Below are 27,867 nucleotides of genomic sequence, written 5' to 3' on the forward strand. Positions count from 1 at the left end.
TCCAGAACAATCAAAAAATCTATTTCAATTATTTCATATTTAGCGTTTAGAGATACTGCAGTCTAATTCTAAACTCCTCCACAATTTAAAGTCGAGTCCCTAAGCAGATATTGGCCAAGAAGATAATGTAATTAACATAATAAAACATGGTGATTTACATACCACCCACATAACTCAGGCAAATAAATTATCCTCCCACAAATACAAAAAAAATCCTGACATATTTAGGGAAGTTAGCTTTAGAGTTAAATTCAAGCATAGAAATATGAAGTAAACAACTCAGTATTCAAGTTAGTTTACAGCTCTTTGGGGGCCTGACAGATCATCCAAGCTCAAAGACAGTGGAGAATTTGGTTAGCTGCTCAACCTTTTTTCATAGAAAAATACCATGTCTATAGAAGAAATGAAATTAATTTCAACTTACTCAGTGATCCACTCCTTTATTTGACCTTAGTTAAAGGCAAACCAAGTACAGATACTGTACATTAAAATGTATGCACATAGAACAAACAGTTGTTCTTCATTCTACCTTAAAGGCTCAAACCTCCACACTTGTTTATTTAGAGCCCTTTGCAGGCAATGACTCCTCTCAGAAACACATTGCACCCACATTTAAATATAGAGAGATCCATCTGCAGGTCCCACATAGCCAACACCTATTAGCAGCACATCAATCAGTGTCCATATTCCAAGTCCACCGAAGCTGAAGAGTTTTCCCAGACCTTCCCGCCACTGACCCAAATAGAAACGATCGGCACCAAATCCACCAAGGGTGATGCTAAAAGAATAAAATATGATTAATTATTATTATCTTTAGAGGAACTGAGCTTGGGTACCTAAGTGTTTTTCCTCCAGCTGTGTTTGCTGAAGACAGCCAGCACTGTTGCATGTGAACCCTTCATGCATTCTATACTCATCATTTCAAGCTAGGCTATCTGAAATACTGATTATCCAGCACACCTTTAAAAAATACCAAGCAAAAAAACCACAGAACCTGAAGATTTTAAAGAAAACAAATCTATTTTAGCTTGACATTATTCCTGCTTACCTTAGTGCCAAGGCAGTAGACCACTTATAACCTCCAGTCCAGTTGCAATAGAGCATCTTAGGAAAGACACGGTTACCTAAACATTAGAAAATATTAAAACCTTAATGCAATAAACAAAGATCATATTATAAGAAAGAAAACGACAAGGAAGAAGATACTACATTTTTCCAAAAGGAGTCTCAAAGGGTTGTCACTAACTGAGAAACAATTGTCAACATACAAGCTCATTTATACCCTGCAGTTCTCTGTTCCAGCAGTCTTGGTCCCATATCAGAAGAGTCAGTGAACAGAGGGAAAATTAAGCCTAGTTGGATGGAATCAGCATAATTTTTTTTAAATTGGCCTATGGAGACACTTGATATTGATTCTATTAATGGTCTGAGAATCAGACCACTAATAGGTTCAGGTAATTTTAACTCACAGATGTTGGCAAAAATAAAAAGAACTGTTTTCTCTGGTGTGACAGTACACAACAATACAATAAGTCAATGTCTACAATTAGATGTCACTATTATGCTAAAAAATGAAATGCAACAATAAAAAAATTCAGTAGATTGATCAAGGAGCTGTTTTGCAAAAGGACATAAACGATCTTTGTATTCACCCATTACAAACCATGTGGAAAATTCTTTCGAGCACTCCAGCTTTGCCCACCTTACCCAGACAATGAATGTGATCCCGGACTGTGCAGGTTGCATTGTATCGCTGTCGAGGGCAGGAAACTGTCATGCAGTTTGTGGAATTGGTACACACATAATCACTTGTGGCCAGCTGCCAGCAAAACTGGCACGTCATGTTAATTGTAAAGTTCTCCTGCTCGTGGTTATTCTCATCCTGTAAAAGGACAGCACTATTACTTCAATAGTATTAAAACCAAGAATCAATGTGCAGTATTAAATTAGATTTCATGAGTAGATATTTTGGGCAGAAGAACACTTGTTCTGTTTGCTACCTTTTATAGAGCAGAACAGAAAACCACCAAAGAGGTATCAAAGTCACATTGAACATTCCTTATTCCTCCAATCTAAGGCTGCTGCCAAAAGGAGGACTCATTTAGTCTCACCTGTAAGGTCAGTTCATAGCTCTGAGAGATATTTAGCCTCCCCACTCTCAAAATGTTTGGAATGGTTTAACTCAAAGGCATGGCCAGGTAATGAAAAGATACAAGGCGAGAAAGGCAAACCAGGGAAGGGCAGGCCAGGCTCCTCAACAGCCCACAGTGAGTGATCAAACTCATCACACAACTGCAAACCTCTCTACATCAGAACCTGGAAATCAATATTCTGCATTTCAATACCAGATGCCACAGTTTAATTACTTAAATCTGGGGTTAAGAGTAACAGGTTACTTACAACACAGTGAACATGCGGCTTGACTCTGCAATCAAAAGTTGCTGTCTTCCCATAAACACAGGAATAGTTTGTGTTACATGTCATGCAGTCTGGTGGCAGCCTACTGCAAAGCCCATTGCTGGGACAGTTAGTCAGGTAAGGTGGAATTTCTGTACTTTCTGAAAGGTGCAATAAGTGAATTAAGAACATGGGTAAAAAAAAGCTAAATAGTCTGAAGTATTTATATACATTATTTTATACATACACATAGACAAACACATGCACTGACACTGTATAAAGGGCTTTCCTCACTATACATGGAGCAGCATTCCCATCCTGTGCTGTGAGAGCCAGAGGAGCCACAGGGCTCTGTGCAGGACAGCAGGCAGCACTCCAGCACAGCACCAGGACTGAGCTGATGGGGATTAGTGTTGCCTCAGCCAGCGCTCCTCAGCAGAAGTAATCACTTCAGGAATAGCAGCAGCTGACATGGGTAACCTACTTGGAGTTGAGCTCTAATTAGGGCTACAGCTACCTCAGCCATTTGCTGTTTGCACGTGTACAGAACCACCTCCTAAACTGCCAGCAAGAACAGAATTTCTGTCAGTCCTGGTGCACCCTCAGCAAGCTACAAAGCTGTACTGATGGTGGACAGGGAGAAAGTTCTTGCAGGATGCTATAGTCTTCCAAAAGCTTCCACCATCCTGAGGGGTATAAGCCACACACACCACCATGGTACTTTAACCTACCATTTTCTAGTTCTTATACAGACCAGTTTTCTAATTAGATAACCCAAAATAATTGGTGGGGTCATTATAGAGTAATTCATAATGTGTTACACTGCAACACTTCTTACCACTGTGGAATCATGTACAGGTTTCTAAGACCCAGTTTAAGAACTTCTGGACTCAAGACTGAGAAGGATAACAACCAAAAGAAACATAATAACTTACCTACTGCTTTAAAATAGGGAGCATTTGTACTCGTTGAAGTTAGGCTTTTTGCCAGTGTAGACTGTGGCTGTGAAAGCTTTGTCGTCATCAAAGATCCCGCTACAAGACAAAAACAATGGAGAAAGTGACATTTCTAAAACAAACTTCATCTTCAGAAACAGTTTGATTTCAGCACTCTTATATGAATACGCAAGTGGAAAGTGTAATGAGATTAGAAAAAAGTCTGTTTTCCTGTTCTACTAATAGTGGGATATTTATTTTAAACATTAGAAAGAGCATTAGAATGCAGCTGTTCCTTTAAGACAAGGAACTACATTTATTTCCATTCAATCTTATTTTTTGATTCATGAGAATTAAAAGCACTGCTCAGAAAGCGTATTTTACACAGAGTTTTCTACTGAACAATAGCATTTAATGAAGCAATGCAAGCAGTTATTTGACAGAAGGATGGAGCAGAGGAGCCGCTCGGGAGGCACGGCCGTGTGCGTGCGGGCGCTGCGCGCTGCTCTCTGTGAGAGCCGCCGGCTGTGGGCTGGGACAGCTCCGATGCGCCAGCTGCGCCGAGCCCTCACCCCGGCCACCGGGCACGGTGGAGGAAGGAGAGGCGGTTTTGTCACACAACCCACCCTGACCGTGCCGGGGAGCTCGGGACAGCCGCGATGCGCCAGCAGTGCCGAGCCCTCAAGGCGGCCACCGGGCACGGTGGAGGAAGGAGAGGCGGCTTTGTCACACCACCCCACCCCGACCGCGCCGAGGAGCCCCAGGACGTTTTCAATCACACACGTTAGCGACAGAGAGCAGGTACAAAAGGTGCTGTGTAATAGAGCAGCACACGAGCCGGCGAGCGGGGCCTGGCCCATCTTCTGCCCTCACACCGAGCGCCTCAGCCCGAACCCCGCAGAACCGGCACAACGAAATGCGGCCATGCCCAAACACCCGCTTCGCCCTCAGTCAGGGAAGGGGCAGCGATCCTCACCCCACCGCGGGCACCGCCACCTCCGCAGCCGGACCCGCGCTCAGTCCTGGCCGCAGGAGCAGCCGTCCCCACCCCAAGCCCAGCCGGAGCCTCTGGCCCTTCTCCCACCCCCGCCGCCCTGTCTCGGCCCTGTGGCCGCGCTCACCGCGGCCCGAGAGGATGGAGAGCTGTGACAGGAACAGCGCGGCCCCGCAGAGCCCGCGCAGGGCGCGCCGCCACCACCGCGCCGCCATCTTGGTGCGGCCGGCGGGCCCCGCGCCGCCGCCAGGGGGCGGGGCCGGGCGGGCAGGGGGCGGGGCCGGGCCGGCTGAGGGAAACGGCGGCGCCAGGCCGGCCCCTCACGGGAGCGGACACGGCAAAACCCGAAATTCGCTCTGAAACACCCTGAACACCCTCAGAACCTCAATGCTGCAGGCTCAGTACATCGTCCATAAAAATGTAGGTATGTATAAAATACAGAAATAAAAATCGTCCGCCACTCCCCGCGGAGTCAAGCGGAACAGAAAGCTTTCCCATTGCTCCTTCAATGTTTGCTTTTCCCCCTTTTCTTTTACAAGCAGGAGATAAAAACAGATCGACAAATACAGAACCAAACACAGACCTATTAAACACAGATCTGCACGAGTGTGAGGCAAAAGCAAAATATAAGCTTTGTATTTGTGTTAATATTTACACACTAAATTGTAGTTTCTGCTTCATGGTTATGATATTTAAATCACAACTAGAGCTGTATAGCTTAGGTAACTGAGCAATACACTTAACACTATTTAAGTCTGTTAACTAAATAACAGCATATTAAAGTGAAAAAAATGGTCAAAATCAATCTCTAAAAAAATTCAGCTCAATTGCCTGCAACAGCAGCTTTAAAAATAATTTCTAAGCATAAACAAAACAGAAATATGGCCAGTTTCAAGTCCAGCTTACTGTTTTAAAATTAAAATTTTCCTCTGCTCCTTTTCAGCATCCTAACTACTTGTAGCAAATAAAATAATAAACTACACACAGAAAGGCTTTTCAAAGTTTTCTTTTTTGTTTTAGTAAAAAGCCAAAACAACAGCAAACAGAGGGGAAAAAAATAAAACACTCCACACAAAGTTATAGTAATTGAACTGCACTCTTGGCAACCACCGTCACAGCAACCAGTCATCACACCAGCTCCACAAGTGCCTTTTACACTGAGACTTCCAACAAAGACTCCAGTGCATTCACAGTCTCTGAACACTCATTCTGAAACAATCAAGCTATTCAATCTCCCCCCAAATTTTTGTTACCATCTGGAGCTAGAAGAAAACCTAATGCAAACTGCTCCTGAGGCGTGTGTGCACTGCCAGGCTCAGGATGCCAGGTCACAGTCAGGTACCTGCTCCATGACTGAGGGAGCTCAGCACCCCCAGCATCTCCCCTGCCCTTCCCAGCCTCCTGATCCCCATCATGGTACAGCCCTGACTTATTTCCACAGCAAACCCACCACATCAGAGGTGTACGACTTCCTAAATAAGCATTCTGCAATTCGGGCAGATTGGAAACCCATGCGATTGTTAAAAAAACTGGTAGGTGCATCTGTCCTCTCATGCTTTTCCTGGAGCACCAACAGGGCTCCATTTGCTTAGTTTGTGTATCCATGAACTGAAAATTCTCTCAGATGAGCATCACTGCTGTGCAGGAAAAAAGAAACATTTCACATAGGCAGCTAATTTTTTTTTTCCTAGCAGCAACATCAGAATTCTTCTTCTGCGTTTGCAATTTGTGAAGCCTTAAATTTCTTGAGTTTTTCAATAGTAGAAGATACTGAAATCTCTCCATGAACTTTGTTGTCTCTGGTTCGTACATTGACAGCATTATTTGCTTTCTCCTTTTCTCCAACCACTGCAAGACATAGCACAAAATATTACACAATCTGCATTAGAAAATGAGCCTAGAACAAACTTTGTCCAACATTAGAACTTAAACGATATTCAGAAATGTAAGATGCTGCAATTACCTAAAATGAAGTTATACTGAGCCAGCTGTGCATTTCTAATTTTCTTGTTTAATGTGCAACTTTGATCTAGATCCACATCTGACATGAATCCTGCTTCAAAAAACTGGTTGCAAACCTTAAAAAAAAAAAATCCAAAGAAACCAAAACCCTCTTAGTATTACTATATAGTTCACAACATACATTTGTAAATGCTGCAGTTATTGATTTCTTCCAATAATTAATTCATGCATATGCATAATTTTGTTCTTGTGGATGACTATAAGGATTTCAATGAAGTTATCTGAAGAAACCTGCACACAAAGCAGCACCCAAGCTGGGAGACAATACAGGATAACATCTATGTCAAACATGTGCTGCTCTGCTACTGCATGTCAAAAAAAAGTCCTCAGTCTGAGGAAGAACAAAGAGGAGTAGGAACAAACACACTTATTCTTGCATTAAAAGGAGAGCATGGGACAGGTGTAAAACCAACCATGGTTCAAAAGGGATGTAATCAATAATACACATGGTGGGAAATGGAAGAAACTCTCAGCTCTACTTAGAGCTGTCAGTGCTGTAATGAAGCATTAGTTATATAAGGTTTGCTATCCAGGATGCTTTGTCCTTGAATAATTACAGAAATATGCACATAATTAAAGAACCCAAAATACTCGAAGTTGCATACCGCTTACTCAGACATACACAAATTTTGGACTGAAACTTTTATGTTGAAAAATTGACCTCTCCCCCCAAACATGTCTCCGGGGTTATCAAGCATTAATTCCCAGTCCTAGGACAAGCACAAAGGATCTCTGCAATCTGCCTGCAGCCAAAGGAGACAAGCTGTCCTCTCACCTGCTGGGCATACTGCTCCGAGGTGGGGCCCACAGGCACAACCATCACCTGCCGTGGAGACAGCCACAACGGCCTGGCCAGCACGGGACACACAGGAAACAAAGGTGCATTTTACATTTCCACAGTCATGTTCCACAATAATAATTTCTGTATAGAATTATTTATGTTAGCTGAGGCTGCTGGAGAGTGTATTCTCCCTCATTTCAAGCTCACACAAAATAGCAAATGGATTGATTCCAGTAGAATGACATATTGGGAAGTTAGACCTTCTGGTTTCTTCCCAGATGACTTCACAACTTGAAACAGAATTTTTTTCTGCATAATTTTCCCTTTTATCTATTACTTTACAGTGAAGATGGACAGTCAAGTGAAAATAAGAATTACCTCTTCCTTAGTAATTTAAATACACTCATGAAGAAATACTTCCAGATCTTATCCAAGATAAAAGGATCAATCTTAGAAGTACAAAAATACTCACATATTACAATTACTTAATGCCTGTGTATACACAAATAATTGCTTTACATACATCTGACATCCTGCTGGTACACAAGCACAATTTTGAAGAAAAAAGGAACAAGAATAATGCAGGACTTACACATTCGATTACAGTTCCTATTTCTGCATTAATTTTTTTTTTTTCTGCAGCCTCATGAAATTGTATGGATATACAACTCAGACCAGAAAACCTGACTTTTCTTGTAATCTTACTAATTTTGAGAAAATTTTAGGGATATTATTTTTGCATTATAATATATGGGACAATAGGAAGGATATGCAGTTTCTACATTGTTAAAGTCTTCTTAGAATTCCATTTGTTAGAACTGTTAAAATCTTAGATTTCCACATACCATTTTCCTCCATAATTTTCTGCTAGAATAGCTATCATTCTCTCCACAGATCCCAAAATAGCTCTGTGAATAATCACTGGCCTTTTCTTGTCATCGCCATCCTTACTGAAAAAAAAAAAGAAGGTTTTTGTTTGAAAATAAAGTTATCTTAGCTCACACACATGTAATCTTACTAATATTTTTGATTCTACTTTTAACATAAAGACAAATTTTAGTTATACTTATGAAAAGCCTACTGGTTTTATTAAAAATGTACTTCAAGTCAGCTGGGCTTTTAAAGAAATTCTAATTTAAAATAAACATGCCTGCAGCTAGTGGCAGAGACACACTCTTAAACTTGAGAAGACACTTGACTGACTCAGCACCATTTTTGTGCATTTTAATATTTTATGTTCTTCCTTGCACTCTTTCCATTAGGACTTGCTTTTATTTTGTTGCACAGGAACTTACCTGCCCTTACTTTTCATTACTTCCCTTAAATTACAATCCTGAAATTTTAAAAAACTGGCTTAAAAAAAAACCAGTTCATAATAATATTATCACTTATCATAAAAGCTATGAAATCTACTGTAGAATATGCCACAGGACCAAAAAATTACTAATTCTTATCTATCTTCCCCATTCAAAATATGCAAAAGTCAAACACAGATTTGCAAAAATACAACGCAGAAAATGAGTATTCAAGTCAACGTGGCACTAAAATTCATTTCCTCAGTGGGCCTAGCTGGAAACCAGCCAGATTTTCACTAAAAGCTGTTTGTTTATGTTCAAAGTTAACTAATTTAATCAGATAAAAATAAAGAACCACTTAGTACAAACATACATTGCTCCTTAGGGCATGTTTGAAATTGTGTGCTGTGTATTCCAAGGAGACACAATGACTAGGCTGAAAAAGAAAACTGACTCAGTTGAGGGGTTTTTAGCATTACTTGTGCTCAATTGTCTTCAAAATTGGAAGACAAGACAGAAAATGAGATTTTCCTGCATTCACAATCAAAGTGAGCTACCATTACATTGAGAAAATATCTTCAAGTTCATGACTCGCTCCTCTACCCACTGGGAGCGTCTGCTCTGCCTACCAGCTGACTGATTTACAAGCTAATCATTTGTTAAATGAGCAATATAGCATTAGTACATAATGGGAATTGCAGATAATGAAAGCTATTGTTTAATTTCATTTTAAAAAGGAAGATATTCAGCTGAACCACTCACCCAACATAAGTAAGGTTAAACCGAATGGGTAGCTGGAAGTCAAGCTGGATGGTGGCACACTGATGGTACCTACCAATTGCATCTTTGATTTTAATATCAATCTGTGAAGCAAAATGACACAGTTACTAAATATAGTTTGCCTGCAGTACATCTGCATTTCTGTCCATCCCAAAGTTATACTGAAGTGCTGAGTCACTAACCTTAGGACCATAAAATGCTCCATCTCCTGGATTCAAACTCCATTGCTCTCCAAAGTCATTCAAGCTGTTCTGTAGTTGCTAATCATAATAATGAGAGAGTAATTAAAAAAGGTACAGAAGGGCCTCTAATTACTAGAAGTCAAAGCAATTGCCTTTGAAATTCAAAAGGAGTCAAAAGGCAGCACAACCTCTATTGTTCAAGCATTTGCTCATTTATAATAAATAATGTGGAAATAGTGGTTCCTTGTATAAATATAATGATTAATCAGAAAAAAAAAATAGAAATTTAACTAGTTCAAGGTAAGGGGCTAGGTAAGAATCTGAAAGTTCTGATTTTCTATAGAAACTTCAGAGTTAATGTGCTATTTTCCTACAAGAATCCAAGGGCAGTATTTAGCATGTGATTTAAGCAATTTCCCCATGCAGCAAGGAAGAACTCAGTTAAATATCTATCTCTGCAAGTACAAATATTAAGGGGTTTGGGTTTTTTTTATTTTAAATTAATTACCTTTTCTGCATGATCCCAGATCTCTAAATCTCCAAGATAATTTTCTGGTCTTGTAGAAAGATGTAGTTGAAAGGTAAAGCCAAAGACAGCATACACTGACTTCAAGAAATCAAGACAGTCTTTAATTTCTTCTTCAATCTTAAACATAAAACATATTAAAATAGGTTAAAATTGACTTACATAAAAATGTAATTGAAGCAACTGAATTCCTCATAACAAGAACATAAGAAAGAATTAAAAATCACTTGGAAATTACATCCAAGGAGCCCAAATCCATTTAATGGGCAAAGCAAGATCTGAGGTGTTGTGGCTTCAAAGCATGACAAGAAAAGTCGTGTTTTTGTTAAGCATGAGGTTCTGGAGTGAAATTGTATCCTGAACTAATGCAAATAAATTTTTACATGGAGTTCAACTAAAATCTATGGCACTGCTGACAAAATTAAGTTTTTATTCCGTATTACTACAGAAAACAATGGGATCAACTGCTTTTTTTTGCAGAGGGAGATGGAAAATGCAACAAATCTTATTTTCTGGGGTTTAACTGCCCAAATGCATCTTTCTAAATAAAATGAACCACATAGGGAAAAAATTACTAAAAGCAGCTTTACACTATACAATGGAAGAATCAAAAGTTGAAATATTTCAGGGATTTTTGTCTTGTTTACTGTCAGTTTGCACTGGGAGAGGGAAGGGGTTTTTTGGTTGACTGGTGGGGATATGGAAGGCACTTTTTATTTTTTTTTACCTGTTCCATTGTGCAGAAGATGTGAGCATCATCTTGCTGGAAGCGCCTTACACGAGTCAATCCACTCAGAGTGCCTGAGAGCTCATTTCGGTGAAGAACTCCAAAATCTGCCAGTCTAAGAGGCAATTCCCTCCAGGATCGGGGCCGATGGGCAAACATCAAGCTGAAAGGAACATGGAAGAACCTTCCTTTTACCCTTCTTACAGGAGATTTAAGCAACACAGAAATAAACAAAGCTCAGTACAGACAGTAATCACATTTTTAACTATTTACTCATTCAGAGTGTCTACATCCTGGAAGACAGGCAAACACAAGAAGCACACCATTCAGTGTACTGCTAAAGATCACTGAGAAAAAAAACACTGCAAGAGTAAATCAAGACAGGTTAATCCATACCCTTTTTGGAATATCACATCTGATGCCCACCTCCACCCCACAGAATTGGTATTTACTAGTGGTACAGACTAGTATTAGCATGCACAAACCCAGTTCAGTGCAGACTTACTGCAAAGGTCTGCTTTGGGACACTGTCAGAGAAGCTCTCTGGACACAGTCTATCATAAACATACATGACAGTGTGTATTAATACTCCTTTTATTCCTCCTCAGCCCCAAAAAGGATAAATGACATAAAATAAGAAATTTTCCAGTTGAGAGTACAAACCAATGTCCTGGACAATTCATAGGTTTAAGGGCAAAGGTTTCCTTCTCAATCTCAAATGAGAACATATTTTCACTGTAGTGCTGCCAGTGTCCTGAAGCTTCCCAGAGTTTACTGTTGAAGACGTTCGGAGACACAACTTCAGTGAAATTACGCCTGCGATATTCCCCCTGCACAACAAATGCAACATTGAAAAGGTGAGAGAGCTTTTGACAAGCAAAAGCTTGATTCTTTTCAACTGTGGTATTATGATGGCAATTTACAGGACTGCTGCACACGTAGCGTTTGCACAATTGAAAAAACACAGCTTCACTCTGCCTTATTTTCAAAAAGGTTAAATATGTATAATCCTTGTAAAAATCTGGTATATGTTTACATAAATAGATGCTTCTCTTTCTGAGGCCAGCTCAGCACTATGAATGGCCTATCATTTAACAACAAATGACAATCAAGTTGTTAGGACTTGTAACATCAGTACATACTCACCCGTATGAAATCCACGAGAGTGTTATACAGAAAGGCACCTCTAGGCAGGAAAAAGCAGCTTCCAGGACTCAAATCATGAAAGAAGAAGAGTTCTTGCTCCTAGTTAAATCAAAACCAGAATGCTCTAATAACGATTCAGAGAGAATTGCAGAACGTAACTACTTCACACACATCAAGACACTGCTTGCAAAGACAGGACATTACAGCAACAAGATGATTTATGGTCTAAAATTTCTCAGCAAGACCAGTTAATTGATGTGCAGTTCTTACTCCTAGAGATTGTAAGAACACCAAATTCCATTTGATCTTTGACCATGTAAACACACATTTCCCCAAATTTCCACCAATTATAAAGAATGACCAAACCATGTTATTTACACAATTTCTAAATAAATTCTCTTCTGTGAAAACAGAGTGGTTTAGGTAGGATCTGAAAAGACTCTACATTAATAGGTTTAAGGTTCATATCCCTAAACTAAGGGACTAAAGCCATTAACTTCTTCCCAACATTAGTTTAACACTCATATGCAAGTAATGAGTTTGTAGAACTAAAACTTTAAAATGTGACACCAAGAAGCACATAGAACTGGCTCCCCTTAAAACTGTCAAAAAACAACAACAACAACAACAACAAAACAAAACAAAAAAAAAAATCAACCCAAACATAAAATACAAGAGAAGAGAATAAATTCTATTATAGAAGTATAAGAAGTAGACAGTGGAATAGTGTACCTTTCCAATTTTCCTATGATCCCGGTTTTTGGCTTCTTCCTGGACTTTTTCCCATTCCTTCATCATTTTGTTATCAGGAAAGGATATTCCATATATTCTCTGCAGAGTTTCCATGTCAGATTTTCCTTCCCAATATGTAGAGGAACTCTGATACACAAAACCCATACTTTAGGATAATATTGCATAATGTCAGGGAAAGAGGGATAAACACTAACCCATTCGAACATTATTGTATTTTTCCTTGGGAAAAGAATTATACGCAGTCCTTCAGCTTTTGTTTGTAATACAAAGAGACTTGCAGTGCCTTTTAGTCAGCATACTAATACAGAAGACAAGCAGAAGTGACAGGTCAAATCCTATTTTATTCTGCTTAGGTACCTTGTTTTAACTCACGTCATGACATATTTTATTTTTTTCATGTTATGGCTTTTAAAAAGGCAGGAGTTGTTTACATTGAAAGCTTAATGCAGTAGGAAAAGAAGAAACTCAAAAAAAACTAACTCTCACAGTTAAATCTGAGCAGTTTTAACCCTCTACCCACTCAATCCCCAGAACTCAAGAGTTCCATACACTTCAGTTTGGAAGCCAGGAAAAGCCACAATGATGAATGTTCCAAAGAGCTCAGTCTAACAAGGTGACCAAAAGTAGGATCTGTGAGCAACTTAAACTACAACACACATTCAGAGGCCTCTGCAAACACTGTCTCTGGCTTCCCTGGAAGCAATACCATTTTTAACAGCAGCGTTTGCAGACCTGTTAAGGTCCATTTTATCTCCTGTACCTGACAAGGTCAAAATACTGTTTTCTGACCCAGTGAGTATCTTAATGTTAACTTACTGCAGAACAGAGCATGTACACCCCCTTGCAGTCAGACTAAGCAGGACCCTTGTCCTGTGAAGTGCAGTGCTGAGGGGAAGTAGTGGCACAGTCCTGCGACAAGGACTAAGGCTGCTCTTCTCTCCTGCACACAGCAGAATTGGCTCCACAGCTCATCTGTCACCACTAGCTAGAGTAGTTTTGCAGCACTCTTCATCAGTCTAAATGAGCAGGTAACTACACCAATATTCTGATACAAAACATGGTGGTAACTTTCACTGAGGTACTACTGCCTTAGCCAAGAATCAGTAAATGTCAGACACAGACCAACAACTAAAGTCAGTAGTTCTACTTATACAATGGGAACTAGGAAAGAAATGAACTATTGTACAGTAAGCAAAGAAAACTATACCAATGGACCAATCCTAGTACAGTCAGATCAGGAAAAATAAATACATCAATAAATCAACTGACAATTTATTTCAGCTTTGATGCACAGTTAATTTAAACTTACCTTAACTATTTTAAGGGCCTTAATTTTTCCAGTGTGCCTCACATGGGGTCCCTTGCAGAGATCAATCAATGGACCACATCTACATGCCAAAACAAAAAATATTCATTTCCAAGCAACCCAACATTTTTCAATACATTCACTAACGACACACAAGTTCATGTTTGACTCATTCAAACATGCCAGTAAACATGCACAATGCAGCCAATTCAGTGCACCTTAAATGTAACTGTGCCTTCTACCTGAAGTGGAATATTCACTCAGTAAATGCTCAGAACAACTGATCCATTTTCAAGAGCATCATTTCACATTTGCCAATTCATACAGTTCCATATGTGAACTTGTTCAAGTTGGCCAGGAAATTTTAAAGTATGCACATCAAACAGAAAATGATGCTGCCATTTTCCAACCAACTAACAATGAGCAGGTTCCTTACCCCACACTGAGCTAGAGTTAGCTCTATACATTATGCATCAAGACAATGTCAGAGATGGCAACTTATTTTAATCAGTCTACTGAAACCAGAGGGAATAAATAAAAACTGGATTTGACATTTGTCCACAAATTGAGACCTAATCTGTCCCAGCAGAGAAAGAAAATCACACTCTACCTACGTAGCAATATTATTTGTAAACCATAGTCCCAATCACACAAGAATTCAGAACTCAGAATTAAAAAAACCCCAAATTTTTCTCTAAAATTAAGTTAATTAGCTATAAAAATACCTATTAATACCATTCAAGTATATTTCTTTACCTGTATACTGTGGTAGTTGGTGTCTTCACCTTCTCATTAAGGATACGACACTTAAACTTGTTATACTGTGTGTGGAAGCATGAAAAGCCAGAAACATTAACAAAATGGATAATAAAATTCTCTTCAAACATTACATTCTTATATTACAAGTGCATCAGTAAAAGATACTTCTAACTAAAAAAAAACACAAAAAGCCCCCAAAACAAACAAAAACCCCAAACAAATCAAAACAAACCAACAAAAAAAACCCCACATCAGATTCACAGCTACTCTAAAGATTTACCTTAAACATGTCTAACAGGATCTCCTTTTTGACTTCTAGCCTTTCAAAAGGCTGTTTCTCTTTTATGATATTTTTACAACGGTTCTCCAGTAGTGGGAATTCAGTACTAGATACACTTCTAGATAAAAAGACACAGGCAAAAGAAATATAAATTAATTATTTTGGTACTCCCATTTTTCTAATGGTCTAATTCAAAAAACATGGAATGTGTTGTGATTTGTCACAGTATTTTTTTTCTTCGTTAGTTACAATCAGCTGTATTTTCAGACATAAAGCCCAGAAACACAGATACTACCACCCTGAAAAATCCATTGCAATCATTCCTTTGAATGTCTGGAACACCTACAGTTCAAAATACACATACGATTTAGGAAAAAAACAAACCAAGGGGGAAAAAGGCTCAACCCAGCCCCAAGAGCCAGTTTATCAGCTCATGCAGATTCAGTATTCTCCCTGCCTACAGAAGGATAAACAAGGAAAAAACAGAATTGTAAAGCTGTGCACAAGGATTAGAAAAGTAGTAAACACCTAGACAAGTTACATGCATTTGTGCCCTTTCTACAAGTGACTGTGACCCCTGGAAACCAAACATGACTCTTGAAGGAAACCATCCCCTTTGCCTCACAGGAATTTCAGAAAGTCAACCCAAACACTGCATTTTTTCCACAGAACAGCTTCAGCTCTTACTGCTTCTGAATTTAAATATATACACACACTCAATTGAACTGTATATATAGAAGACTATGTTTCAAATCATATTAGAGTCAGAATTATACTTTTAACATGCAGAAACAAACAAAATAATTCTAGTACTAATCTTTAATAGGGACTATTAAAGTTCTAAGACACTGTAATTTTACCTGTCCTCAATATACATGTCATAATGAAATCCATTCTCAATTGGTGGTCCATAGCATAAGCAGCCCCCAAAATGTCCTTCCATGGCCTCTCCAAGAATGTGGGCACTTGAATGCCAATAAACCTGTAAATGAAGTCAGCTGAGCAAACCATGAGGTCAATGGCATTGTGTAACTAAAAAGAAAAAGCAAACTAGAGATATCTACAGGTAGGACACAGACTGGAACCACTGTTATTCAAATTCTGAGAGAAGTAAAACAACTTTGTATTACTCATTTAGAATACTTCAAAATGAAAAGATAAAGGCCCATCATAGTTCAGTCTGAAAGAGGATGACTCTACCTCTGCACAATTCCTTCAACTTAATTACTGCACCTTGCTTATTTAGAAGTTAATTTCAGTTGAAGTCTGTGCACCCCTAATCACATCTAAAGCAATGTAGCCAGTTAGGCTGCCATTGTTCACATTCAGTACATTTATTAATGGGTCTGTAAAGTACATTACCTGAAATGTCAGAAGAGAAGCCAACAACACAGCAGATCAATACCAGTCTGATGTTCTGACTTCGTATTAATACAGACTATTTCAGAGCTACTGCTATAAGATAAAGCCTTGACAGGCTCCTGAAATGTCTCCAACAAGCTTAATCACATGAATAATTCTTTGACAAAACTGAAGTCCAATCCCAGCGTATAAAGACAACATAAGCTTCAGATTGAATACCATTAAAGAAAAATCTCAGTCAAGTTGCTAAGTATACATATAGTTTAATTGACTAAGAAATGTCTACTTAAGGATCTAATAAACAGTGCCAGTACCAGGGGGTGTAGATTTTATTTATGGCTCAAGTCTAATATTGGATAGCTTTTAGAAAACAGTTGAGACTGCCTCACTTTGCTTTCATCTGATCTTCAAATGCACTGAGCCAAACCACAGACTGCTTCAAGTTCACATACAAATCAAGGCTTTCTGTGCTAACTCCTTTGAGAAATAACTTGTTTATGCAAAAGAGAAGGATTAAAAGGACACAGATTTTACTCACCCTCAGACTACAGGCACTTAGAATTTAATCTTGGTTGAATCATAGGAAATACATTACTTGAATAGTTTTGTGGGGTTTTTTTAATATAAGATTTTTAAAGCTTAATGCTGCAATCAATTTTATGTCATTAGTTTCTTTAATCAAGCAGAAAGCAGAGTGTTTACTCACAGCTCTGGCTTCTTCATTATCAAAGGTGAGCAGCTGTAGAGTACAATCTCCCTCCAGCGGACGGTCCAGATCCCAGAGCTCACCATTCACTTTGGCTATGACTGCATTTGAAGCCAACACTTGACTAAAGAAACAGAAGAGACAAGAATATTTAGGTTCAGATTTGTAAAAGACTTTAGAAATCTAAACCCCGTAAGATCACATCCACATCTTGTAGCACCTGAAGACCATAAACTTTTGCTTCTGTGGTCTTCTTAAACACTTGCCTGCTTTTAAGGTTTAGAACCTTAAGGTCTTGAGAGGTTTTGTTTAACACTTTTCAGTGCTGGGGATCTGGAGGAAAGGCTGCTCCTTACAACAGGTTCTACTGATTCTGCTGACTCACAAAACGTCTCTCAATTCCCAGCAGTGCCACAGATTTAGTTGGAAGCATTATGATCCCAGCACAGAATCCCAAGCATCAGAACTGCAAACAGTTTCTACTACATGAAGCTGAAGTGCCAATGCTTCCCAAGCAAACCAATTTAAGGGAGCCACCACCCAGTGACCGTGATATACATTTTATATAAGAAGGTAAGAGACAAATGATAGTAACAGTTTGATCACTACAGAAGTACAACTCCTTGAATGTGCCCTTACCTAATTCCTACAGCTAATTGATATGGCGTGGTTTTCCAAGATTCCCCTTCAAGTGTCTCCCCATCAGTCAGAGTAATTTTGATAGGTTTGCTTTGGTTGACTGCTCTGTAAGCTAGCAAAGCATCATGTTCTTTTTTCAGTGCTTCATAAAGCTTCAGTCTGTCTTCTATGAAGCTTGGCACACACTGGAGCTGTAAGACATAAATTTGGTCATGTACACATATTTGTGAGACAGAGAGAATAAAAGGATTCACAGTGTTGGTACATCCCCAGAGGTTCCAACTTGTCCAGATTTAACTGTACTGGAATTTACACTAAAATTCAGTAAAGCATTTATAAATAATAATATACAGGATAGTCCCATCTAACTTACTGACTATTTTAGAGTGATTTTCTATGCACTTTCATCAATTTGGGTCTAAATGGGTCTGTGAGCTGGACCTAAGAAAGCAGCTTATATTCCTGACCCAAAATTTGCATTTGGCAGATGTCCTGGAGAAATTTGGATCACTCCAACAAGCCCTCACTTCTGCCACTACATTCAAAGCATCAGATTCAAGCCAGACAGTTCACATGAAGGTTCCTGTATTTTGAGAGAAGTAAAACTCACCTTAGCTTAAGGTGAATTATTAAGCTCTATTGTACGACAGAAATACTGCCAACATCCCTTCAGCCGTCATGAATGCTCATGAACCATCACCCTCCTTAGGCACCACAAAACCATGAGCTTTATTTTCCAATAACCCAAATCCTTTCGTTATATAAAAGGTAGAGATTTAATAATGTATCAGCAACCCTACTAATGCAAGATTAAGCTCTTGAATAATGTGAGGTTTTTTCTCTGTGCTATAGCAAGCTTTCTCCCCAAAAGCTGGGATTTCAAAATACAGCAAAGTATTCCAGATTTGAGTGCCTTTTCTGAACCTGGCTGAAAACCACTTGTATTACTATGTGGTATTAAAGAACCACTTACATCATTCTGGTGCTGATTCACAGCTTCATTTTCCTTTTTCTTCTCCTCTTTAATTTGATTCACTGCATCAGCTGGACTTGCACTGGAGACTTTCTGAAAACAGTGAGAATACAAAGTATACCCCTATTATACCATCATCTTTTTTTCCCCAGCAATCATCAAAACAAACCAAATCAGTACTATATAGGGCTAGAAAGGCAATTACAGGGAAGAAGGTATGTCCTCAGTACAAAGACTTCTCACGGCACATCTAAACTACATCCTTTTGATGTTCTGCAGACACAGCAATGCTGCTCACCAAGCACAGTCCTCTCAACAAAATTTTCCAAATTTTACCGCTACAACTATCACTAGCAAAATCACCGCAGAGAGGCCGTTGGAGACCAAACCAAAGGAGTGAGGAGTCACAGCAACTTTCAGTGGTGAGACACCTTGAACAGGTTGCCCAGTGATGCTGTGGATGCCCATTCCTAGCAGTGTTCAGGACAGGCTGGATGGAGCTATGATCAATCTGGTCTAGTGGAAGATGTTCCTGCATATGGCAAGGGGCTTGGAACAAGATGATCTTTAGGGTCTTTCCCAACCCAAACCATTTTATGAACGCGCCGCTTTGGCACAAGGGCAGAGACCACTGCCCAGTGCTGCGGGCAGACACCGCGACAGGCTTCTGCTCCCGGGGGCTGGGCACAGGCGGCTCGGCCCCGTGAGTGCCCCTGTCCCGTCCCGCCCGCCCGGGGTCACCGTCCCGCCCCGCTCCGAGCGGTCCCGGCGCTACCTCTCCGCCGGCCGGGGGCTGCGCCGGCGCCGCCCGGCCCAGCTCGGCCGCCAGGCTGCGGCGCAGGTGCAGCAGGCGGTAGCGCAGCTTCTCGTTCTCGGCCCGCAGCCGCTGCAGCTCGGGGCTGGCGCTGCCGGGGCAGTGCAGCTCCTGCGGCTCCTTCAGCCGCCCGACCTCGGCCGCCAGCCAGCGCAGCTCCCGCTCCTGCCGCGACAGCCGCAGCTCCACCGCCTCGGCGGCCGCCGCTGCCGCCATCTTGGCCCCGGCGCGCTCCGCCCCGGCCCCGCCCACTGCCAGCGGAGCCCGCCCGGGCTGTGAGGGGCGTTCCTGCTCCCGTCGCTCCTTTTAAATGGGCAAACGGCTCTATGGAGCCGCTGGTGCTCTGCCGGTGATCGATCAACCTACCCGAGGCCGGTGAGCAATTGGGAAGCGTAGATATCCACAGAATCAATTGGAGTGGAAAAGACCTCTGAGATCATCGAGTCCAACCTATGACCGAGGACCACCGCGTCAAGTGGAGCATGGCTCCATGTGCCACATTCAGTCTTTCCTTAAACGCTTTATGAAACAATGGCATTGTTAAAACGTGTTGGTCGATTGCATTCTTGTTTGACTTCAATGTCAAATAAACACTGCCAGAGCTTATTTGTAGTGGATGCTTCCTGGCTGACACCATTTCGTATGAAATCAGGCTGATTGAAACTATTGAGCATCTTAGCACAAATTGCAGAACTTAGCACGAAGGTAAATGCTTTGGAGAGGTTTGATTTGCCAGGCATTAGGACTCAGATTGTACAACTCCTGTTGCACAGCCCAACAGTCTGCTGCATCATTTACAGGTCATTGCAGTTAAATACCTCAGACCCTTGACCCTGGGAAAAGAATAGCTCTCCATCACAAATCTTTTATATACACCACGTACTTTCATGTATCCTTTTGTCTTAAACACTTCCTTGCCATCTGCAATTTATCTAGTTTCCTCCCTTTATTGCACTTCACATTCACTTTTCTGTGTTCAGCTTCTCAACACACACTTTCAAATTTTTGCCTATAACCTATACTCAGACTTTAAAAGGTGTGGGTTTTTATTACCAAATTGGCAATTACCAAGTCAGAATTTTAGCATTTTATTCTTCTATTTACATAGTGAGAAATAAATACATGGTATGTGAGAAGGCAGAGAGATAAATTTTATAATTTTTCACAACTTGATACATTTCCTATGTCATCTACTCTTCTTTGTGATTTTAAGATTTTATAAGAACACTGTTGAGGCTATAAGAATATATTGTTTTACCAACAAAAATAATGGGGAGATTTCTGGCTCCAAACTTTGTACTCCTTCAGAAGAAAAAAGTCAATTATTCAGTGCATCAAATCCAAAGACACTCCTGTAGTTTATACTCACAAATTTTAGGTTAATATACCTCAGCAAACTGATACCAATGCACTTTTTTCATTTGCACCAATTCTTCCTTCCTTTCCTGAAGTGGTGCAACTTGACAACACCTATGTCTATCCCTCACTACAGCAAGGTTGTATTTCTTTGAGGTTGGATTGGCAGGTGTGAAAGTAACACATAATCTATAGCTTCCTTTAGAAATCCATTTCATTATTAATTTGATAGGTTACCTATTCCTTTAATTTTTAAATTCACTACTGTGCAGAATTAGTTACTTTGCTTAGGATACTGATGACAAGCAGTGTTATCAGCATAATAAAATAAAGACAGATTTGTTTTTTAAATTAAACTCTGAGAAATGTATTCAGGTTATATCCTCTGTATCTCATCTTTGGGTAGTGCCTTATGAACTCAAACACATGTAGCTTTGGGCTTGCTCTAGCATTTAGTGAAGTAATAGAAGAACTTCCCCTCCAAAGCTGTAGAGGCTGAGAAGGCTGATTCAGAGGATGCTGTCTAACATATGTGGAGTGCCAGTACTCTCTATGAGGATCTTTTATCTGCTGAGATAATATGGTGTTAATTAGTAGAACTTCTGAGACAGAAACAATTTGAAGAGAGAAAAAAAATTGTACTACCTCTATGGATGTTCAAAACCAGAGGGAATTTTGAGAATTAAAGAGCCCCTGCTTTCAAAGGCTACCTAGAAGACATGCCAGATAGGTTGGCTACTTTCTCTGCCCTCTGCAGATGACCCTGGTTTAGCTGTGCTCCCTGGCTCATGGTTGGGATGGCTCATGGTTGGGATTGCAGCTGCTTTGTACCATCCCTGTCCCCCCAGAGGGTCCTCTCTGGTGGGTGATGTGCAGAGCACAGGGAGCTCTACCTGAGATGTTCACAGGAGCATGAGAATCTCACTGCTATGGCCAATAGGCCATGACATTGTAAACTGGGACCATTAATATTGCTTCCAATAAAACACAATCCCATGGTCCTTGCTCCACACTATGTGTCACACAGAGACTTGTTGTATCTGCAAACAACCACAAGGTGACAGGCAATGCTGCCAAACAATTCTGGGAAGCCTCGCTGACTGACTGGATGCTCACATAGTCAGTAAAATTCCTGCATTATGATATGGTCAGTGGTCAACTTTAATGTTAACTGAAAAGTACTTGAAATTTTGGAAACAGAAGAAGCCTGACAGGAGGATACAGTGGTTGCAACTTAAGATCACAAGAACAGAAAATATTCTAAAACTCGTTGGACTAAAAGCTTGGCAAAATATTTTTGTTTCCTCCACAACTACCCTTTAGAAAAGTGCAGGTAAGGCCACACGAGCAAGGCCATGGATGCATTATCAGTTGGCAGCAGTAGAAATAGAAAAAATAGACTAAGAAACAGGAGGAGGAGGCAGAAAGTATTCATAGCTTTTCTATACAGGGAATTTGTGTTGACAGAAAGTATGAAAACAAGCCCGAGCAGTCCATGTACTAAGGAGCATTTGCATAAGGGAGGTTATGTAATGTGTGATCCTCAATGAATGATTATCAGTGGCAGAACACCTCCACTGGGATTGCAGTAATCTCCACTGGTAAACCTGGCTCAGGAAATGGACGTTACATGAATTATTTTGCTTGGAAATGGCATAAAAATCTAGACATGCAGAAGTGTTGTTATTCTTAGTAGTTATGTATTTACCTTCACAAAAAAGGTCTTAATCTGTAGCCTTTTTTTTTACCTTTTGCATACAGGTTTACAAAATATATATAGAAACATGCTTTTAAAATGTGTAATTTCATTGCATATTAAAGCTAATATTTTATGGGAAAACAAGAAGTGGAGGGCATTTGTACTGTGGTTTGGGTATGGCCTCTGAGGAATATAAAATCAAAGTGTACAAAGGATGCTTTATGTCCTGCACCAGCTTGTACAGATTATTTCAGTTTGATCAGCCGTCTTCTAGAATGAATTATTTTTTGCAAAGGGATATCTTTGAAGATCAGTCACAGAATTAAAAAGTAACAGTAACTAAGCAATTCTCAGTCTCATCATTACGGTTCAGAAGCTGTTAACAGTTGTAAAGGGCTAATTAGTGTAATGTAATCCTCTTAGGAGGCTGCGGGCATTGAGCTAGATTTCTTTATAATTTGTATGTAGGCCTTCTTTATTCCATTGGAATTACAATAATCACAGACAGCAGTATGTATTTGCATTCCAGCCATCCACATTATGTTTATTTTGCATACTGAGTACTGCACAATAAATGCAGAAGCAGAATTTTCTATTTTCTACTTAAATATCAAAATGTTTGGAAGAACAGCCAAGTCTTGGTTTTACAACTGTGCAAAATCTACCAGAAGAGAAAATGAAAGCAGGAGTAAGTGGCTTTCTGAAATCCCAAGCAATCAGAGAGAGAAAATACTGCAGGAGCTGGATGTGAACAAAGTGCTGTCATATTTGGTTTACAAGAGAGTCTTTTCCTTGGAGGAATACAAAGACATTTGGTCCCAGGAGAGCTACAAGAAGAGAACTGAATATTTTCTAGATAAACTCTATTTAAAAGGCCCAGGTGCTTTCTCTGCCTTTTGTTCCATTTTGGAGGAGGTCTCTCCTAACTTGCTGACATGCTTTCTCCTTGGCTATGAAGGTAAGGTCACTGTCTGCTCTGAAATGCTTAAGTGTATATTGGTAATGTCTTGCAATCCTTTGACACTAATAGTTATTTGCTATAATTAGTGTTTACTTTCTCTCTTGCACTAAACCAGAGATAGTATTTGCTGCCTTTATGGTTCTTTGTTATCAAAGAGAAAATAATATGGAGAAATAAATGTAAACATATTTTATTGTTATACTTAGAATATTTAACCTGATAAAATGCTGAATACTCAAATTGCTGCTATTAAGAAAAGAAAGTCAGGATAGGGAAAAGGATTTCTAGGTATTACTGATAACGCTCAGATAAGAAATGTAACACTGATCGTTTACGTTCCTTCCGCTTTCCGAAATATTAAAAATAGATTGAGAAGTTCTGTAGGCAAAAGCCCGACTAAGTGATCCTGTTCACATTTTTCTGGTTAGTTACTGTGTCTGTCTGTAAACAACTGTGTGAAAAAGGATTGAATTACTAAATACCAACAATACAAGTGAAGTGAATCAAATGGTTATTTGGACATCGGCACTAGCCGTGCTGATTTACGGAACAATATTGTGCTCGATATTAGCAAAGATAATGTGAAAATGTGCAGAGTGCTCACAATTATATCTTACTGACCTATTTTTATTTTTTGTGTCTGTTATATTCTAAATTTCAGTCTATCAAGTCAGCTAGAGTTTTTCTCAGCAATGACTGCAGGGTTGTGCTCCAAGGTTATATAGAGAATGTCCTTTTAGAATGTAATTAAAATAGTCACATCTTTCACCAATCTATTCAGTACCAGCTTTAAACACCTTAAAATTACAACTATTTATAAATGAAAGAAGTCTGAGTCCTGTAAAGATATTAATAAACTAAATATGAAAAATTGAAATATAAAAACCATTTTGACCTTTAAAATAACTAGATTGTGCCCTCTCTTGACAACCTGATTACTTTTAAAATTGACAGTTGGAGTTCTAATTACATGAGAACGCAACAGACATTTTACCCTAATTTAATTACAAAAGATGCCCGTTTAATGTAAATTTTCAAGATCAATTTACAGTAAGGTTTTATAGCAGGAACAAGAAAATCAAAGGAGGTTCACGAATGTTGTTGGGGAATTTAATACATGGACAATGTACTTCACAGACTACAATGTTATAAAAAGAGCCTCTTTATGCTATCATTTTTTAAAAAACCATATACATTTAAATACAATTGATCATAAATACATTATAAAGCCAGGTCTTTTGGAATATACTTTTTGGGATGAAGTTTGGGCTTCCTCTGAGTTAACTGAAGAGACAGTGCAGGGAGGTTTTTATTCTATGCCACCTAAACAGATCGTGCAGAGGCCTGTCACAGAACAGATTTCAATCCTCCATTGGGTACAAGGTTTGGGGGTAGTACTGCTCTAAAGGGGGATGGCCTCAGCTGTGGGGTGCAAGTCAAGGACTCTGTCTCCCTGACAACATCACAGGAGATACAGAGAAAAAGGAGAAAGCAAATGCCACACATTTCCAAAAGAGTAAAAGATACTGTTGGAGCAATGTCCCCAATCCATTCTGTCTGTCTGTGCCTTGTGCAGGCAGAAAAATGCCTCAGGCTGCCTTAGCTCAGCCACTATTACACTCTTTCTTCCTTCCCCTCCCCCAGCAGCGCTTATCAAATGTGCAAAGCTAGTTTTAGAATCTGTTTTTGCTAGTAATAATTGACTGGATAACAGGCAAAGAAAAACACATGCTATATATTCACATTAATTCATGCAAATAATCTGTTTAAATTCATGCATACATATATTGCAGATTCAATTAAAATGCACAATGTGTTATGGCATTGTGGATTTTTATAGATCAATTTTGATAAACCGTGTTACAAGGTGCATAGAAAGATACGATGAAAAAGAACATTGTTCATTATTTCCATTACAATAATTTTCTTCTCCACCCTCTAAAAGCTGACTGATAGGGCAAAGGAATCAAAAGGAGGGAATGCAGTCTAGATGCATGATGAGAAGCTGCTATGGCTGTGCTCTGTGGCATCAGCACCCAGGGAGCAGAGCAGTGCCATCCTGCCCACTGTGCTGGTTAAAGACACTCTTTATGGCAGGCTGACTGAGCACACAGAATAGAATCAATCTCTGTCATTGATCAGCTCCATGTACAGTGGGGCCAATTTCTGTTCTCTGGACCTGCCTCTGTTGGCAGATATGGTTATTTTAATGGGTTTCCATTGTCTGCATGCCCTACAGAAAGAACCATTTGACAGGTGCTGGAAATGTGGCATGGCTCCAAGAGGTCACTCAGGCTGTGGACTATTGCTGTGGCTCACTGCAAAAACCGTGAACTGTGCTAGTGAGCTGTGGTCACTGAAGGATGTAGTGTTGCTTGCACATAATTGTTTTCACACCACTTTGAACTCTTTCCCCTCATTATTTCAAAGAGTTTCCCTCACAGTAACTTAGGGGGTGTTACAGCACCACCGATGCATCAAGATTAGTGACTTTATTCCTTTACTTAAAATTCTCCCTATAGTATAAAACAAAGCCCCTAGTGATCTCATAGGGAGAAACTGTGGGTTACTACTTGCCCATATGATACCATAGAAAGTCAGTTCTTCATTGGCCAGACAGAATTTTATATGGAGTAAGACTTTTTATTATTTCCAAATTTCTATAAATTGTCTGACCTGAGTATCTCAGGTCTATTGGAAATATGAATAGGGAAACAACTTTATGAATATAAGGTCAAAAAAATATTGTGTTTACCTAAACCAGCCACTTACCCAAATGTAACATCACTGACAGAATTACACCAAAGTGTAGATGTTATTTTGAGTTACGCATCAGCTGTTAGAGAAATTTCTTTGTTATCCAGACCGTATGCGTTCCCCAGCGTTACCAGAGCAAACAAAACTGAGAGCTGTGGCAGAGATGGAGCTCCACGAAGCCTGTCAGATGAGTGACCAAGAAGGAAGCCTTTCTGCTGAGGAGCAACTGAACCAATCATTCAACAAATACAGGTTAAAATTATCACTGTCATAATGTCTTTAATAATCACATTTCCCATGAGTTAATGTCTGTATATGTGAAGTACCACTGAAGCTTTAATTGCATTTGATTTTACCTAGCATTTGTAAAGTACAATTCTGCTTTGTATAACAAACATTTTTGGATGTTGATTTTTGGATGCTGTGCTAGGAATCATCCCTGGTCTCTACTACAGGTATTCAGTAGTGATGCAATGCATTGATGACACTGCTAGTTTTCAGCATTAAGGGCTAAGTATGTATGTAGAAGAATATTTTACTCATACATTTTCTTGGAGTGTGGCAGACAGCCTAAGTTAGTATCACAGTTTCTGTTATTTTTATTTTATTTACTTTCAGATTAATAGAAACTGAGGAACACCTATGTAAGAGCAGCATGTAACCTGATACATGCTGTGATACTGGGATTTAAGTTCCTTCTTCAGGGATTTGAACATAAAAATAGGGGAAATAAAACCTTGGAAACTCCTAAAATGCTTCATTTTATGTAGTTAGCATTCAGTTCCAGCATTTGCAGTTGTGTGTTTGGAGTCATGCTTTTCCTAAGTTGATAAGGAATCTAGCTGAGAATGGACTACAGCTCACAATAGCTCAGTTGGTTACAGTAAGGTGCTGATAACCCAACCTAGGCTGTGGGTTCAGTCCCTGTATGTGATTGCCTTAAGTCGCTTGAATTTGGACTTGATTTTCCTTGTGGGTCCCTTTCAAATCAGAATATTTTGGAATCTGTCATTTGGAAATGAACATTTTGCACAGGGAAACAAAGCTTATGTGTGTCAAAACTTCACTGCTAATTATAAATTCTATTGTAAAAGTGATAGTCTTTGCCTTGCTTTAAATAACAAAAAATAATGTGTACAAAGCATGTAAGCAGCATTTATTCAGAAAGAAGTGCAGAGTTAAGCCACAGCAACAGATTTTTATAATTTTTTTGGATAGACGTATATTGGCATCTGACACCTCTAAACATCATTACTAATTTTGGTAGTTGGATGTTTATGTAATTTTTTGCATGTGATTTGTGTTCCTTCAGAAACTTAACAACAATAACAATAATAAAAAGCATGAACAAATGCAGCATTTGGCAGTTGATACTGGGCACTAGTACCTGTCTCCAAAAAACCCTGTTCAATGGGGCCACTAGATGGTACTGCACCACAGGACAATTCCTTGGCTGCCTATTTGAAATTATAACTGTGAATGATTATTTAGAATTGCAACAATAGCATAATGACTTGTTTGCCCAGTTTTCCTAGGCACAATACACGCACACACACACAGAGACAGATGCAGAGGATTTTTAGAAGCATTTCTTGGTTTGATTTGCTAGCATCAATAAAGAGCCCATGTTCCTTATCAACCCATACAAATGGAACTTTGGTGTTTCGAAGGCATGGTGGCAAATACTTCCTTTCCTTCATTGAATGTGGCAAACAAA

The 27,867-nt window shown here is 39.5% G+C and overlaps 2 protein-coding genes across 2 annotated transcripts; both read right to left on the reverse strand.

The window, feature by feature from the left end:
- Positions 1–420: 420 nt before the first annotated feature.
- Positions 421–4,733, reverse strand: TM2D3 (TM2 domain containing 3). Its single transcript, XM_054272724.1, is given in 8 exon segments — positions 421–778; positions 1,049–1,124; positions 1,708–1,882; positions 2,401–2,558; positions 3,333–3,431; positions 4,454–4,589; positions 4,591–4,673; positions 4,676–4,733. Coding segments are annotated over 8 exon segments (951 nt in total). The 3' UTR covers positions 421–612.
- Positions 4,734–5,316: 583 nt separating this feature from the next.
- On the reverse strand, positions 5,317–19,593 carry TARS3 (threonyl-tRNA synthetase 3). Its single transcript, XM_054272840.1, has 19 exons — positions 19,339–19,593; positions 18,564–18,656; positions 17,591–17,781; positions 16,952–17,075; positions 15,744–15,865; positions 14,884–15,001; positions 14,601–14,665; positions 13,848–13,926; positions 12,518–12,664; positions 11,786–11,884; positions 11,303–11,469; positions 10,640–10,802; positions 9,895–10,032; positions 9,387–9,464; positions 9,187–9,287; positions 7,975–8,079; positions 7,124–7,196; positions 6,290–6,404; positions 5,317–6,174 (listed from the first exon to the last, which is right to left on the reverse strand). Exons 1-19 carry the CDS (start codon positions 19,591–19,593, stop codon positions 6,026–6,028), a joined length of 2,382 nt encoding a protein of 793 aa, XP_054128815.1. The 3' UTR covers positions 5,317–6,025.
- Positions 19,594–27,867: the final 8,274 nt, after the last annotated feature.

This window comes from Melozone crissalis, unplaced genomic scaffold (assembly GCF_028551555.1).
Source record: "Melozone crissalis strain CALT ecotype California unplaced genomic scaffold, PUWL_Pcris_2 ptg000014l_1, whole genome shotgun sequence".
In the NCBI taxonomy this organism is placed as follows: Eukaryota; Metazoa; Chordata; class Aves; order Passeriformes; family Passerellidae; genus Melozone; species Melozone crissalis.